The 17,359-nt window shown below is 37.7% G+C and overlaps 1 protein-coding gene across 1 annotated transcript in view; it reads right to left on the bottom strand.

The window, feature by feature from the left end:
* Nucleotides 1-17,359, bottom strand: part of MALRD1 (MAM and LDL receptor class A domain containing 1) — a 1,363,654-nt gene that overhangs the window by 1,076,780 nt on the left and 269,515 nt on the right. The window contains exons 15-18 of the mRNA XM_007936352.1: nt 10,319-10,471; nt 9,498-9,603; nt 8,100-8,467; nt 1,476-1,888 (exon numbers count right to left, since the gene is read on the bottom strand). Of these exons, the coding sequence (XP_007934543.1) occupies nt 1,476-1,888; nt 8,100-8,467; nt 9,498-9,603; nt 10,319-10,471 (1,040 nt within the window). The remainder of the gene's footprint in view (nt 1-1,475; nt 1,889-8,099; nt 8,468-9,497; nt 9,604-10,318; nt 10,472-17,359) is intronic.

The following is a 17,359-nucleotide window of genomic DNA, read 5'->3' as shown; positions in this document are numbered from 1 at the left end:
TTGAACCCACACCTGTGGTTTCCAGCCAAACAAAGTACAGGCAGGTGAGTTGAACATTTACCTCAAGTAGACACACGCCCTGGAGAGAACAATCATGGGAGAAGGAAGGGCTGCTTATGCCGAGCGAGACAGCTCAGGGCGCAGAAGAGTACGGAGGGATGGACACTGGGAAGAGGTAACTATGGGGAGGAAGTGGGAGGGGAGCTGTTGCATTGTAAATTTTGGTCAATGACATGAGACAAATTATATGTGAACTGCTGTATGAAAAGTGAATTTACTCTGTAAATCTTCACCCAAATCAAAACAAAATTTAAAAAAAAAATCAACCAAACAGAACATCAGTAAATCATCAAAAGCCTAATTTGCATGTAATTCAATTCCCAAAGAGGACAGGAGAGAAAGAAAAGGAAAACTTTTGAGACTTTGTTAGACAATGCTTTGTTAGATAGGATACCAAAAGCATGATCCATAAAATCTGTGATCATCAGTCAAAAGATCCAAAAGTTGACCTCATCATTTTCTCAAAAATCTGCTCTTCAAAAGACACTATTATGAGAATGAAAAGACAAATTGCAGACTGGGAGAAACTATTTGCAAGGCATACATCTGATAAAAGACTTGTATCTAGAATATATAAATAATAATTTATAATCAAAAATAAAAAGAGCACAAACAACACACTTTAAAACCAAAGTTTTAAAGTTCTAGTTTTGCTAGAACTAGAACTTTAACACTCTTAAAGTTCTAGTTTTGCTCTTCATCAGTTTTTTGGCCAGGGATAAACAGTAACCTCTCTGAGCTTTTTAATTCTTATCTCCAATTTACCCACTTCAGGAAACTGAAATACTAATAGGATCAAATAGATGATATATGTGTTTAAAAACCTGTAAAAGCCACACAAGCATTTGAGTTTGCTATTTCAAGTTGGGCTTTCAGTAGAAAACAGGTGAGATTTAGAGTAGAGAATATTCCATCAGGAGTAAGGAGACCTGGGTTCAAACACCAGCTCTGCCCCAGAGCTGTTGTGTGATTTTTGGACACAGTAAGCATTCTGCCTGATTTCAATTGTTTACCTATAAGATTAAAAAGTGAAATGAAAATCTCAAAGTCACTTACAGTTTAAAAGTCTGAGCTGAGTCTGAGCTTCTTGGAGAATATCAGAGATCGTGCCACTTTTTTTTTTTTTCCTTCCATATTTTTAATTTCAGTACAATGAGTGCTTAAAACTGGAGGGCCCTGCAGCTGTTCCCAATGCCATGTGTTTATCTTCAGAGACTTTTAATCATATATTATTGGGGGCAGTCAAGGAAAAAAACAACTTAGATTTGGGGCACTCTTAATGAAATGATAAATGTGTGTCAAAGTAACTTTGATCAAATTTCATTTGCTTTCAGTTCAGGAATCAAGTGATCTTTTGTGTTCTTTGGACATTCTGATGCATTTCAAATACAGATGATGACACCCATTATCCATACCTGAAAAGGCTGCATGCTGGAAAGGTTTAGGTGCTTTCTTATCCATCTGTTGCCTTGATTCCCAAATATGTGCCACAGCAACTCTCCCCTTGTGTTATTCCAGATTCGCTGGTAGATGGCCAGCCTATAAACGTGTTTTCCAAACATGTGATAATATAAGTGGAAGGTGCAGCCCTTTGTGTCAGTGGCATTAAGGATTGGGCTGAGTAATGCAGCTCGGTTTTGGAACTCCTGTGGCTCTGAAGATTCTATATAGAGATAATGTCCTTTAGCTGTGCCCACAGTATTATCCTTCATTGGCCCTGTATTAAGTGTTGAAGTAGGGCCCTGGTTCCTGGTCCAATCAAAGTCATCTTCTGTATCTTGTTCCCAGTTACAAATTCCATTTTCAAAGTTACACTGTAGTTCAGGTGCTGAAAATTGGCATTAAATAAAAGCAAAATTGGCATTAAACAATTAGTATTAATAATTAAAATAAATATGATTAAGTAAACTAAATAATATTTTCCTTATGTTAAAGCTTGCCATTTCAATTTTAAAAATGGTACATTAAAAAGAGTGAATAAATGCTAGATAATATATATTAAGTATCAATCTTTTATGGACTGAAGGTGAAATTGCTTTGGCCATTACTTTCCAAATGCCTTTGTGCCCAGCCCTTCTACATTTCCATACTTCTTTTACCGTAACTCCAGACAACTAATCATGACCCCACAGCTGTCACATTGCATCCAGCTTACTGGCTCAGTGGATTTCAACCATTTCTGAATGTTGCAATCAACAGAGGGCACTCAAAAACACCAAAGCAAGAATTCACCTCCAGAGATATTGATTTAATTGGTTCAAGAGGTGAGGCCACACATCAGGATTTTAAATAGGCTTCCTAGGTAATTCTAATAAGCAAAGCTGAGAATATTCATACTTTCCTTGGTCTCAATCTCTCAGAATCACCTGGGGTGCCTGGTAACATTGTTGATTCTATGGTAAAGGGCCACAACAAATACTAATTTTTTAATATCTGAGGTGAAGTCCAAGAATCCGTATTTTTAACAACCAGCCAAGATGATCTGGATGCATTTTCTGGGCCTCACTGAAAAATTATTCTCTCTGCTTCCAACCTGCCCTTGGTTCCAATTTTTCCTACACACTAGTGCTAGATGATGATTCTTCAAAGGCACTATTATTTTTCTTCTCTATTTTCAATCCATTAATATAAATTTAATGGTACATTCCTCTGATTGTCTTTAAAGTGCCACCTTCCTCAAATAAAAATGGCATTTTGTTTGTCCCCAACCGTTTTTCCCCATAAAGATCTCTGGTGACACAGTAGTTAAAGCATTCAGCTGCTAACCAAAAGATCAGTGGTTCAAATCCACTAGTGGCTCACTGGGATAAAGATGAGGCAGTCTGCTTCTGTTTACAGCCTTAGAAAGTCTATGGGGGCAGTTCTTCTCTGTCCTGTAGGGTGCTATGAGTGGGAATCTACCAGATGGCAGTGTTTTATTTTTTTCTTTTTTTTCTTTTAAAATCCTTCCCCATGGAGCCCTGTTGGTTTAAGCACCCAGCAGCTAACTGAAAGGCTGGCCTTTCAAACACACACACAACAGCTAGAAAGGAGAAAGAACTGGCTTCTGTAAAGGTTACATCCAAGAACATTCATATGGGGAACTTGAACTCTGTCACATGGAGTCACCATGAGTTAGGATCTGCCTGATGGCATCTAACATCAACAACAATCTTTCCCTGTAGAACTGTCTTCCCTCTGTGCCTCAAACACCTCACTTCCTTTTTCTATCTCTATTCACACCTAATGTCAATCCCCGTGCCTGTTCTTAAATATTTCTTTCATCTGTGGGGTCTTTTCCTTTTATAAGATTATAGCTCCTTTGAGCAGGAGTTATATAGTTCTAATTCTTTTTACAATTCAGAGTTGACTAGCCCTTATTAATGTTGAATATCCCACCTAAATTTCTAGATTGACATAGGACCATATTCATTTTTCAAGATGTGCAGATTCTGTTGACACCAAGTATTTGTTTTAGAACAAATGCGATAGAATGTGCACTTGACATTATTTGGAAGAACTGACAAGATTTAGAATTAACTGGTAGTTCCACCTTTTAGCTTCATTTACATAAGTTGTTATTTAAAAAAAAATATGTCAAATAAATTATTCATCTTAGTAACTGAATTCCAAATAAAAAGTGAACAAATACTCTGAAACAATAAATAAAAGTCTATGTGCACAAATGCAGCCAGGCAAGAACAAATCATCTGTCTTCTGAAACCACAGAACACGAGTGTAGACCTAGTGAAGAGAACCAAGTGAGTAAATGTCAAATGAGGGTTGAGAGCATCAAGCCCAGATGTGACATGAGCTGAGGTCCTACAGTGTTCTCTCCAGGTGTCAGTCTTTGGCTGTGGAGCAGAAGGAGAATGTCAAATTGCTGAGTTTCTAACATAAACTGGCACAGAAGCCAACAGATTTTTATACTGCCTGTCTTCATACTGACTGCACACTCAGTCTTCATTTCCACTGGGATTACAAGTGGCTCCACCCTTAAAAACAGACCATGTCCCTACAAATGCTGGGGGGGTGGGGGGTGGAATACAGCACTGATTTCAGGATGTCTAATGCATTCTGTGCAATAAGTAATATGTCTGGATGGAAAGCTTTGAGAGAAACCTGTGGTCTAATGCAACTACTATTTTCATAAAATAATATATAGTCACAAGAAGTATTTTGATAATATCATTAAACTCCAATAATTCCATTCTTCTAAATTAAAACTGAGATGTTCAAAGGATAATTCACTTATTTTTAGCAACTGATGGACCTTTTATATCTTTTTAAAATTGTTCCTACAGTACTGTATATGTAATACCACTTAACCTTTGTTGCCTTTTGCTCTTGGGCTCCTCTCAGTGTGTTCCTTAGACTTGATCATTTTGTGCTGAAACCAAAAAAACCAAGCTCACTGTGATCGAGTCGATTCCGACTCCTAGTGACCCTTACTGGGTTTCCGAGGCTGAAATATTTATGGAAGTAGATCACCGCATCTTCCTTCCATGGAGTGGCTGGTAGGTATAAACCACTGACATTCTGGTTAGCAACCAAGTACCTTATCAACTACTCCACCAGAGCTCCTTTTTTTTGTGCTGCCCTCCTCTTTATTGTATACTGCCTTTCCCTTCACCCGAATTAATCACTAACTAGAGGGCAGACACATAGTAACTTGGGTGAAATAAAAGGTTGACAATTTTTAAGGAGTGAAATTTTGGGAGTTGAAAAGGATGAAAAAGACTTCTTAAATTTATAAAATAAAAATTATCTTAAATAACACTTCTTCTAAGCATCACTGTCAAAATCATGAATTTTATTAATATTTACTCTAATATTTGTTGTGCAAATTTGGTGAGATTTATGGTAATTCAGACTTTAAAATTCCTGATAATATGAAAGATAGATAATCATATATTTGCAAAATTCTCTACAAATGGCTTACATGGAAATTTCTTTTTCTAAAAAAAAAAAGTTTCTTTTTTATGATAGTGACCTCGTGATCTCATACAATATTTGTCCCTTTGTGATTGACTAATTTCAGTCAGCATAATGTCCTCTAGGTTCATCCATGTTATAAGCAGTGTTTTGCAGATTCATCGCTGTTTGTTAACATTGCATAGTACTCCATTGTGTTTATGTACTATAATTTGTTTACCGATTCATCTACTGATGGGCATTTAGCTTGCTTCTCTCTTTTTGCTATTGTGAATGGTGTTGCGATGAACATGGGTGTGCACATATCTGCTCATATCATGTTTTTTTATGTCTGCAAGATGCATGCCTTATTGTTATTATTGTTAGGCACCACTGAGTCAGCTTTGACTTACAGCAACTCTGTGTACAACAGAACGAAACACTGCCCAGTCCTGTGCCATCTTCACAATCCTTGCTATGATTAAGCCCTCGCTATGATCACTGCAATCACTGTGTCATTCCATCTCATGGAAGGTCTTCCCTTTTTCTTCTGATCCTCCACATTATCAAGCATGATATCCTTCTCCAAGGAATAGTCCCTTCTGACAACATGATCAAAATAGGTGAGATGAAGTCTGGTCATTCTTGCTTTTAAGGAGCATTCCAGCTATACTTCTTCCAGGAAAGATTTGTCCATTCTTTGGGCAGTCCATGGTATTTTCAGCATTCTTTGCCAATACCACAATTTAAAGGCATTAACTCTTCTTCAATATTCCTTATTAATTGTCCAGCTTTCACATGCATATCACTCTACTGAAAATACCATGGCTTGAGTAGGTGCACCTTAATCTTAAAAGTGACATCTTTGTTCTTCAACACTTTAAAGAGGTCTTTTGTCGCAGATTTTCCTAGTGCAATATGACGTCTGATTCCTGACTACTGCTTCCATGGGTGCTAATTGTGGATCTAAGTAAAATGAAATCCCTTACAACTTCACTCTTTTTTCTGTTTATCATGATGTTGCTTATGAGTTCAGTTGTGAGGATTTTTGCTTTATGTTGAGGTGTAATCCACACTGAAAACTGTAGATTTTGACATTCACCGGTAAGTACATCAAGGCATCTTCATTTTCAGCAAGCAAGGTTGTGTCATCTGTGTATCACAGGTTGTTAATAAGTCTCCCTCAGTAGCCAGTTTTTTTCTGAAGTAGATGGCCTTTTCCTTCTTCCCAGTCTTCCTTTGTCTGGAAATTTCACTGAAACATATCCACTATGGGTGACCCAGCTGGTATGTGAAATACAGATGGCATAGACTCCAGTCTCATAGCAACACACAAGCCACATACTGACACATGAGTGGGGGTATATACCTTTTGCTGTTGTTATGTGTCATCGAGTTGGCCCCAACTCCTAGCGACCCCTCCTTGGGTTTCCAAGGCAGTATCACTACGGAAGTAGGATTGCCCAACCTTCCTTCCGAGGAGTGGCTGGTGGGTTTGAACCACCAGCCTTCTGGTTAGCAGTCAAGTGCCTTAGCCACTATGCTACCAGAGCTCCCATGTATATACCTAGTAGTGGGATTTCTGGATCATATGGTAATATGATAAATAGCATGTTGTTGTTGTTGTTATGTGCTGTCGAGTCGACCCCGACTCATAGCGACACCTCCTTGGGTTTCCGAGGCAGTATCACTACAGAAGTAGGATTGCCCAACCTTCCTTCCGAGGAATGGCTGGTGGGTTTGAACCGCCAGCCTTCTCGTTAGCAGGCAAGTGTCTTAGCCACTATGCTACCAGAGCTCCTGATAAATAGCATAGAAATACCATATATGGAAATTTCTTAATGTATTATTTCCTATGACTCATCAAGGATTTTATGATCCTGCTTTGACTTATAATTACCTTTCCGATTTAACCGACCCATAGCTTGGTATTTAAGAATTATTGATATTTCTAGACAAGAAATATAAGTCTTCTGAATCTTGTAAACTTTTTTGTTTCCTGATAGATTGTTAGAATGAAAACAAACAAAGAAAACCTCTAAGGATCAGATTCATTTTCAGAACCAACTTCATTGGACACTAACTGGAGCTAAATTTATTCAATTGTAAGACCTATATAATCTTTAGAACTTCAAACATTGGAACTATCCGTCCAAAATTTTAGATAATTTTAAGGTACAAACATAGGATTTATCTTGATAGACCTAGACTAATCTTTCACTCGCTACTCCCTATAGCCCAAAACATCACCAAATGTCTCATCCTAAACAGTCTCCCAGAGTTTAGTACCTCCATCTCCATCACTATCATTCATGTTGTCATTCTCTCTCTCATAAATTATTGCCATGTCTTACTAAGGGAACTCCTGAATCCACTGTGCTCTAATCCATTCATTACACTGTGTCCACAGTGACATTTTAAATATGCCAATTTTATCATATTACTCTCCTTCTTAAAAACTCTCAAATAAAGAAAAAAATTTCTTAACATATACTACAAAGACCTCTAAATTTGGCTTCCCACTACTTCTCCATCCCTGCCTTGTACCTTATTTCCCCTTCATTTGCTTGTTCCAACCATACTAGCTATCTTCTATCTGCCATGCAGTTACATGTGAGGGTTTAGTATGTATGCTTTTACTTATAATTTATCAGATCTCTGGCAAGTAATCATTTCTAAAAGTCAATTGCCCTTATTATATGAACTCACGGTAATTTTCTGTGTAGCATCTGCCACGGTTACAATGATATATTTACTTAGTAATTATCTAAATAATATCTTTCCTGCCTATTAGACTCCAGGCTGCATGAAGGCAGGATCTGTGTAGTTGTGTTCATGATTGTATTTCTAGTATGTACTATCTTAAAAACTAGCTGCCTTCCAGTCAATTCCAACTTACGGTGACCCCATGCATGTCAGAGTCAACCTTTGGGTTAGCAACTGAATGCATTAACCATTTGTACCACCAAGGACTCTTAGTGTGTTCTACATATTAATACATACTAAGGAGATTTTTAATTAACCACACACAATATAAATCAGCTTTGGAGCTATGTTTTATGCCAAATGGTGTGAATAACTAGAAAATAGCAAACCACTCAAGGTCACCATTATCAAAATGAGTAAGAGAGGCCAAAGATACTTACCACAGTTGGTCTCATCTGTATTATCACCACAGTCATCCACAAGATCACATAACTGAAGTTTTTCTACACATGCTTTGGTGTATTTACACCAGAAAAGATCTGGCCCTTCACAGCTCTTGGAAGGAAGAGGGAGAGAACAGTTTTCAAACTTAATGTCATCGATAGCTGAGATTCCATCATAAATGCCAAGACTGACTTTATGTAGTGACAAATGGAAAGGCTGGGTCAGACGTCCAAGGTGAATAGTGGCCTCTGACCACTGGTTGCCTTGGTTATATAAGACTCTCCAGAGTACTGTGGTATCATTGGCTTTTCCCACATGTAACTGCAGTTCAGCTGCTCCGACCGACAGGCCATAGTTATAAAACCTGGAAAAGAACATCCACAAGAAATGGAAGTGACTTACAGGTTATACTAAATATTTAACTTTTAGACTCTTCCACTCAGTCATCAATCAATAATTAGTTATCATGAGCAACTCCTTTTTCCCTACAGAAAGTGTGGTTGCCCATTTGCAAAAGCTTATCTGCTGAGGTACACACTCTGGCTCTCAGGACCCTGGGAGCCTTTCTCAAGGACTTCTGTACAGAGCAGAGAAGGCAGCCTTCATTAAATTATAATCCAGTGTTGGATAGAAAGAGTCCTTTCATCTTAAGAAATGAACATAACAAACACTGATAGCGCTCTCCAAAGGAAAATGCTAATTGTGTGCATTTAATGACATAGTTATTTTTAAAGTAAAGCCAGGGGCAACCTACAACTTCCAATAAGTGCTAAAGGATGCCTGCAACCCCCTGACCAAAGTCTCATGTTCAAATTGTGTATGTGACAAAAGGGAGATGTTTTATGTGCTGTACTTTTTCCTCTAGGGAAAATGGGCATTCGTGTATCAGTTGCCACTGACAACCTTTAGGGAAAACATATCCAATGAAATTTAACACACATATCCTCCATGTAAACACACACAGAAAAAGAAAAATAAAGATCTGCTTTATTTCCAAGACATAAAGCAAGACATCTAAAAAGGACATCTATGCTTAAGAAGATAGTTCCAACCCTTTCTATAGACTCCAAATGCTATGTTAGGCTTGAAAAGAAACATTTCCCTAGCATGTCTCCATCTTCTAAAACTTAACTTCTAAATGTTCCCTATCTTGGCTTTTAGCATTTGTGCCTATATTTACATACAAAATATTAACTGAAAGAGAAGATATATATATAAAACATCATCATTATATCATTAATAAGGTGTCCCTAGGTAATAGCTAGATCATAAATGCAATACTGAAAAAGAAATGAAGCTGTACTCATTCCATAAACAATATATAACCCCTAATGTGAAATCTAAATTCCTTTTCTGATCCAACAGTTTAACTGGTCATCATTTACAATGTTTACCAGAAAGAAAGTGTACATTCAGGTCCTGTCTGGCTGAAAGTGGGGCTCTGGAGTTTAGCAATTTGTGAGAAGCTGCTGCTTTTCTTCAGAATGAACATGAAATGCCCTATTGAGACACAAAAACAAATCATTAGTTAACCTACTGGACCATCCAAAGAGACATGTCTCTTTTAGCCCTACAGTGAATAAGTTCCATGTCCAACTTAACTGTAAAATTAAGACCACACAACATTTAAAAAAAGTAAATTATTTTCTCAGATTTGCTCTTATAAATATGATAGTATCATGCACATCTAGGTAGGACTAAATGGTGCCAAAAACAATCAATAAATTGGGTTACTTCAAGTAAATTTATCTGTCTATCTATCTATCTATCTATCTATCTATCTGGGAGTTCTGGTAGCATGGTGCCTAAGGCACTTGATTGCTAACCAGAAGGCTGGTGGTTCAAACCCACCAGTCACTCCTTGGAGGGAAGGTTGGGCAATCTACTTCTGTAGTGATACTGCCTCAGCAACCCAAGGAGGGGTCGCTATGAGTCAGATCCAACTTGACAGCACATAACAACAACAACATCTATCTATCTATCTATCTACCTACCTGTTATCTGTCTGTATCTATCTATCTATATATATATATGTACCATCTCCTCAGCATGCAAAAGGGAATTATTCCAAGCAGACAACATAATTATAATGAACAATATTCACTTGCACTACTACTATAGTAACACAGAACCTTAATTGTGTCTTTCTCTTTCCAACCTTGGCTGAACAGTAGCAAGCAGAAGTAGTTGGAGATCGCTTATGCTTGCATCTTACCTTGAGCTGTGTGGTGAGTGTGATCTTGAGGTGGGGCCTGTTGGTGAAAATCAGTGGAAAGGTCACTTCTGGAGCTCCATACCCAGTCAAAATGGTCACCAGTAATTGCTTCAAACCAACCACAGGGGTTTGCTTCAAAATCACATTTGGAAGCTAAAGAACAAAAACATGGTTCTTACCTTGGCTTCTGAAAATGTTCACACATTTTAAGAAGAGTAAACAGCTCAAGTGGAAATGACCTGATCATTCCTGTCTAGGTACATCAGTGTGTCTTAGTCTGGAAGCTCTGCTGAAACCTGTCTACTCCAGACCTGTCTCTATGCTTTTGCTGGTATTTGAAATACCAGTGGCATATTTTCTAACATCACAGCAACACATAAGACACCACAGTATGAGAAGCTGACAAAGGACTGGTGGCCTAACTAAGACAGACAAGGTAAAAGGATGTGGCCATGTCTACTTTTTAAAAAATTGGTCACTGAAAACCTAAGTGAAACATTGATATAGTGTCAGAAGATGAGTCCCTCAGGTTGGAAGGTACTCAGAATAGGATTGGGGAAGAGATGCCTCCCCAAAGTAGAACCAAATAAAAACCAAACTCACTGGCTTCAAGTTGGATCCGACTCATAGTGACCCCACTTTGGGTTTCTGAGACAGTATCACAAGGAAAGTAGATTGTCCAATCTTCCTTCCAAGGAGTGGCTGGTGGGTTTGAACTGCCAGCCTTCTGGTTAGCTGTCAAATGCCTTAGGCATTATGACCCTAATGATATGGATCAGGTACTGTTTTCAGGACCTTCATTTGCTATTGTGGCATGATTCAAATTGAGAAGAAACAGCTGCAAACATCCTTTAATGATTGAAAACTGGAATGCCCAAATAAGAATCTAGGAAAATTGGAAGCTGTTAAAAATAAATGGAATACACAAAGATGGGTATCCTAGTCATTAATGAGCCAAAATGGGCTGATATTGGCCATTTTAAATCAGACAATCATATGACTACTATGCTGGTAATGACAAATTGAAGAGGAATGACATGACATTGTCAAAAAGAATTCTTCAAGGTCTATCCTGAAATACAATGCTGTCAATGATAGGATAATATCCATCAAGAACCAATGGTGTTGAAGGAAGAAGTTGAAGCTGCCTAAAGGAATTGGCAAAAAACAAGGCTCCAGGAATTGACGGAATACCTATTGAGATGTTTCAAGAAACAAATGCCACACCCAAGGCATTTACTCTTCTATGTCAAATTATTTGGAAGACAGATAGCTGACCAACTGATTGGAAGAGATCCATGTTTGTACCCAATCCAAAGAAAGGTGGTTCTACAGAAAGTGGAAATTATTGAACAATATCATTAATATCACACACAAGTAAACTCTTGCTGAAGATAATTTTAAAAATGGTTGTAATAGTATATTGACAGGGAACTTCCAGAAATGCAAGCTGAATTCAGAAGAGGACATGGAACAAGGGATATTACTGCTGATGTCAGATGGATCTTGGCTCAAAGCAAAGAATACTAGAAAGATGCTTACTTGTGCATTATTGACTGTGCAAAAGCATTCAATTGTGTGGATCATAACAAATTATGGATAACGTTGGGAAGAATGGGAATTACAGAGTACTCACTTGTACTCACGAGGAACCTGTACATAGACCAGGAGGCTGTCATTCGAACAGAACAAGGAGACACTGCATAGTTTAAAATCAGGAAGGGAGTGTGTCATAGCTGTATGCTTTCACCATACTTATTCAATCTGTATACTGAACAAATAATACAAGAAGCTGGGCTATATGAAAAAGAGCATGGCATCAGGATTAGAGGAAGAACCATTAACAACCTGTGACATGCAGAGGACAAAACCTTGCTTGCTAAAAGTGAAGATGACTGAAGGCACCTACTGATGAAGGTTGAAGAATACAGTCTGCAGTATGGATTACACCTCAACATAAAGAAAAGGAAAATCCTCACAACTAGACCAATAAGCAGCATTACGATGCATGGAGAAAAGACTGAAGTTGTCAAAGATTTCATATTAGTTGGTTTCATAATCAACACCAGTGGAACAGCAGTCAAGAAACCAGACAACATACTGCATTGGGCAAATCTGCTGTAAAAGCCCTCTTTAAAGTGCTGAAGAGCAAAGATGTCACTTTGAAGGCTAAGGTGTGCCTGACTCAAGCCATGGTGTTTTCAATTGCCTCATATGCATGGGAAAGCTGAACAATAAATAAGGAAGACCAAAGAAGAGTTGATGCTTTTGAGTTGTGGTGTGGGCAAAGAATACTGAAAGTCCATAGAGTGCCAGAAGAATGAACAAATCTGTCCTGGATGATGTACAGCCAGAATGCTCCTTGGAAGAGAGAATGACCAGACTTTGTCTCACCGACTTCAGTCATGTGTTCAGAAGGGACCACTCCCTAGAGAAGGTTATCATGCTTAGAAAAGTGGATGGTCAGCAAAGAAAGTGAAGATCCTCAACACGATGGATTGGCAAAGTGGCTGTAAAAATGGGCTCAGGTATAGCAAGGATTATGAGGCTGGGGCATGACAACAAAACAACTAGTAGCTAATGCTGCTATTATTCAAAGTTAAGCACCAGCCACTAAAGCCAAAGACAAAGAAATTTAAGAATTTTGCCAACTTCTACAGTCTGAAATTGATCAAACATGCATGCAATATAGATGCAGTGATAATTACTTGTGATTGGAATGCAAAAGTCAGAAGAAGGAAAAAAAAGTACTGGTGGTTGGAAAACATGGCCTTGGTGATAGAAATGATGTGAGAGATCACATGATAGAATTTTTCAAGACCAACAACTCATTCATTGCAATACATTTTGCAACAACATAAATGGTGACTGTTCACATAGACCTAATCAGATGGGATACATAGGAATCCAATTGACTATATCTTTTCAAAAAGACCATGAAAAAGCTCAAGATAATCTGTTAGAATAAGGCTAGTGGCCAAATGTCGAACAGACCATCAATTGCTCATATGTAAGTTTAAGTTGAAGCTGAAGAAAATTAAGACAAGTCCACAAGAGTCAAAATACAATCTTCAGTATATCCCACCTGATATTAGAGACTATCTTAAGAAAATATTTGACAAACAGAACACCAATGACTGAAGATCAGATGAGCTATGAGAAGATATCAAGGACATCATACATGAAGAAAGCAAAGTGTCATTAAAAAGAAAGAAAAGTACAAAATGGATGTCAGAAGACTCTGAAATGTGCTTTTGAACTGAGAGTTGTTGTTGTTGTTGTTGTTATGTGCCGTCGAGTCGGCCCCGACTCATAGCAACCCCTCCTTGGGTTTCCGAGGCAGTATCACTACGGAAGTAGAATTGCCCAACCTTCCTTCCGAGGAGTGGCTAGTGGGTTTGAACCGCCAGCCTTCTGGTTAGCAGTCAAGTGCTTTAGCCACTATGCTACCAGAGCTCCTGAACTGAGAGTAGTTAAAGCTAATGTAAGAAAGAATGAAGTAAAAGATCTGAACATAAAATTTCAAAAAGCAGTTCAAGAAGACAAAGTAAAGTATTATAATGAAATGTGTAGACCTGTAGGTAGAAAATCAAAAGGGAAGAACACGCTCAGCATTCCCCAACCTGAAATAATTGAAGAAAAGATTCGAGCCTCAAGTTGCAATACTAAAGGATTCTATGAGCAAAATACTGAATAATCCAGGAAGTATCAAAAGAATGTGGAAGGAATACAGACAGTAACTACAGAAGTACCACTTCAGGAGGTAGCATATGATCAAGAACTGATGGTATTTAAGGAAGAAGTCAAAGGTGCACTGAAGGAATTTGCATAAAACAAAGCTCCAGGTACTGATGAAATAGCCACTATGTTTCAACAAACAGATACAATGCTGGAGGTACTACATTTAGAATAAAAAATTTCCAGGCACAATTTAGAAATATGTAATGGAGTGAAGTTAAATGCTACTTAAAAAATTAAAAAGCAATGGTAAATTATATGAGTTAGTATTTAATGTGAGATTCTGAAAGTATTTGAGTCTCGATATATTTAAAAATCATCTCTATGAGTACATAACACAAAAGTAAACCGTAAGTATATAGAGAAATTCCAGGGATTTCAACATCCGTAGATGTCATTTTAATCTCTAGTGAATCAAATGCTTTTGATTCCTATTCCAAACAATCCTGAGAACAAGATCTAGGAGTTCATTTTACACAAAGAAGAAAGAAAACAAGTTACTGTTACTGTATAATAGCTCTTTCACACAACTATCTGAAAAAGAAACCTTATCATCTATTATCCTGAGAAACATTGCTGTGGAAATAAATGAATATTCTAATGGTAGTAAATTCTAAGCAACTATTACAGCAATTCCTTCTCCGAGACAAGCCCTTTGAAGACAGTGATTTTAAGACGATTATGCTATTAAAAATTAAGTACATACTTGTTTCTAGTGTGATTTGTTCCTAAATGTGATCTCTATTGATCAGAGATGTAATAATCAATACAATTAATCTTCTGGCTGTTAATCAAATATAAATCTATCAGAAAAGCTTTTGAAATTATGTACAGATAATCTCAAATTTAGCAGGTATTTCAGTTGCAAATGTACTATGACAATCTGGTTGTGGTGTTTTTTTTGTTATTTTTTTTTAAGTACATCTTAACATTGCACATGTACTACATACAATGTTGTAGCACATAAGTTGCTGATGTTATCAAGCTCAGATGTTTAAAAATCAGATTTCTAAAGATGAAATAATGAAAATTTAAAAAGAAAAAAAAACAACAGAGGTATTCAACTTACATCAGAACTTATGATAAGTCATCAGAACAGAATCCTGTCTTAAGTCAGAGTATATGCTTTTCTGACCTGGAAATACAGTTTTCTATTCATGTTTTAATATTTGGTGCTCAAGGAATTTTCACTGTTTCTTGAACATCATTATCAAAATTCTCAATTTTTGTCATCATCAGAATCAACATAATTTCCAATAATATTTGCAATCTCATTTACTCAAGGTTTATTATGTAAGAAATTTTGCGTTTTCACATTCATACAGAATCCCTATTAGCACATTGTTGCTAGATCATTAGGTGCTGTCAAGTCAGCTCTGACTCATGGTGACCCTTTATACAAGAGAATGCAACACAGTCAGCTCCTGTGCCATCCTCACAATCCTTGCTATGCTTGAGCCCATCACTGCAGCCACTGTGACAATCCACCTCATTGAGGGTCTTCCCCTTCCTTCACTGACCCTCTACTTTACTAAGCATGATATCCTTCTCCAGGAAATCGTCTCTTCTGAACACATTACCAAAGTAGATGAGACAAAGTCTGGCCACTCTCACTTCTAAGGAGCATTCTGGCTGCACTTTTTCTAGGATAGATTTGTTCATTCTTCTGATACTCCACACTATTTTCAGTAATCTTCATCAATACCTCAATTCAAAGACACCAACTCTTCAGTCTTCCTTATTCATTCATTGTCCAGCTTTCACATGCATATGAGGTGATTGAAAAATACCATGGCTTGGGTCAGATGCACCTTAGTCTTCAAAGAGACATCTTTGCTTCTTAACACTTTACAGAAGCCCTTTGCAGCTGATTTTCCCAGTGCAATAGGCTGTCTGCTTTCTTGACTGCTGCTTCATGGGTGTTGATTGTGGGTCCAAGTAAAATTAAATCCCTGAAAACTTCAATCTTTCTCTGCTTACCATGATGTTGCTTATTTGTTCAGTTGTGAGAATTTTCATTTTCTTTATGTTCAGGTGTAATCCATACTGAAGACTGTAGTCTTTGATCATCATCAGTTAGTGTTTCATGACATCTTCACTTTCAGCAAGGAAGGCTGTATCATCTGTGTACCACAGGTTGTTAATGGTTTAGTCCAGGTTCTTGGATTATTTGCTCAGCATACAGACTGAATAACAGGAGGGTAGGTGGCACAGTCCCTGAGGCATGTGACTGCTAACCAAAAGGCGGTTCAAATACAACACTGCAATTCAAACCCATCAGCCACTCTTCAGAAGAAGTATGGTAAAAAGATACTACCCTGATGTATCCTTTTCCTGATTTTAAACCATGTGGTATCCCCTTCCTCTTTCTGAACAACAGCTTCTTTGTCTATGTTCTGGTTTCTCTAACGAGAACAATGAACTGTTCTAGAAGTCCCATTCTATACTCATGGACATAGGGTGTCCATGTATGCTTGTATATGCTATGGCCACAAGCAGAAAAGCTAGAGATCCTAAAACTGCTTCTAATTATTGTGAGAAAAATTACCTGAGTGTTTTCCCTTAGTTATGTAAATGTAACTATACATTTGTCCCTGGGAAAAGAAGCAAATGGATATTTGATGCACTGTGAAACAGATCCATCACCCTCCAATATTACTATCATTTTCAGAGCTCTTGACTAAGGTAAATAAGATAAATTTATATAGGGCCAAGAACTCTTGTGAGGGAAAATAGTCCAAAATCAGATTTCATTTCATTTTAGGTTCACTGTCAAACCTCTATGATGGTTTGTCATAATCTCTACTGATGTCTATTTGTAAGGAATAAATGAAGTATGCAAAGGGGAAATTGAGGCCGATAATTTGGGCCCCACACAGACTGAAAAATTCATATAGAGAAATATGTTCTGACACAGTATGTGGTTCAATAGCCAACTCCTTTCAGTCTTAGTCACATCGTCAAGATGTTTAAAAAAAAAAAAAAAAACTGAATATACAGGCAGTAATTTAAAATGGGGGCACTCTGGTGGCATAGTGTCTAAGGCATTTGACTGCTAACCAGAAGGCTGGCAGTTCAAACTCACTGGTCACTCTTTGGAAGGAAGATTGAACAATCTATAGTGATACTGACTCAGAAACCCAAGGAGGGGTTGCTATGAGTCAGGACTGAGTCACGTAGTGAGTTTGGTTTTAGTTTAATTTAAAATAGTAGAAACCGAGGCGGGGCAAGATGGCGGACTAGGCAGAAGGATTGCACAGACCCTCTTCAACAAAGAAAAGGGAAACCAATTAACACAGACAC

Source organism: Orycteropus afer, unplaced genomic scaffold, assembly GCF_000298275.1.
Source record: "Orycteropus afer afer isolate SDZICR_OR568_19922 unplaced genomic scaffold, OryAfe1.0 scaffold00035, whole genome shotgun sequence".
Taxonomy (NCBI): Eukaryota; Metazoa; Chordata; class Mammalia; order Tubulidentata; family Orycteropodidae; genus Orycteropus; species Orycteropus afer.
This window is presented reverse-complemented; position numbering and strand designations above follow the sequence as displayed.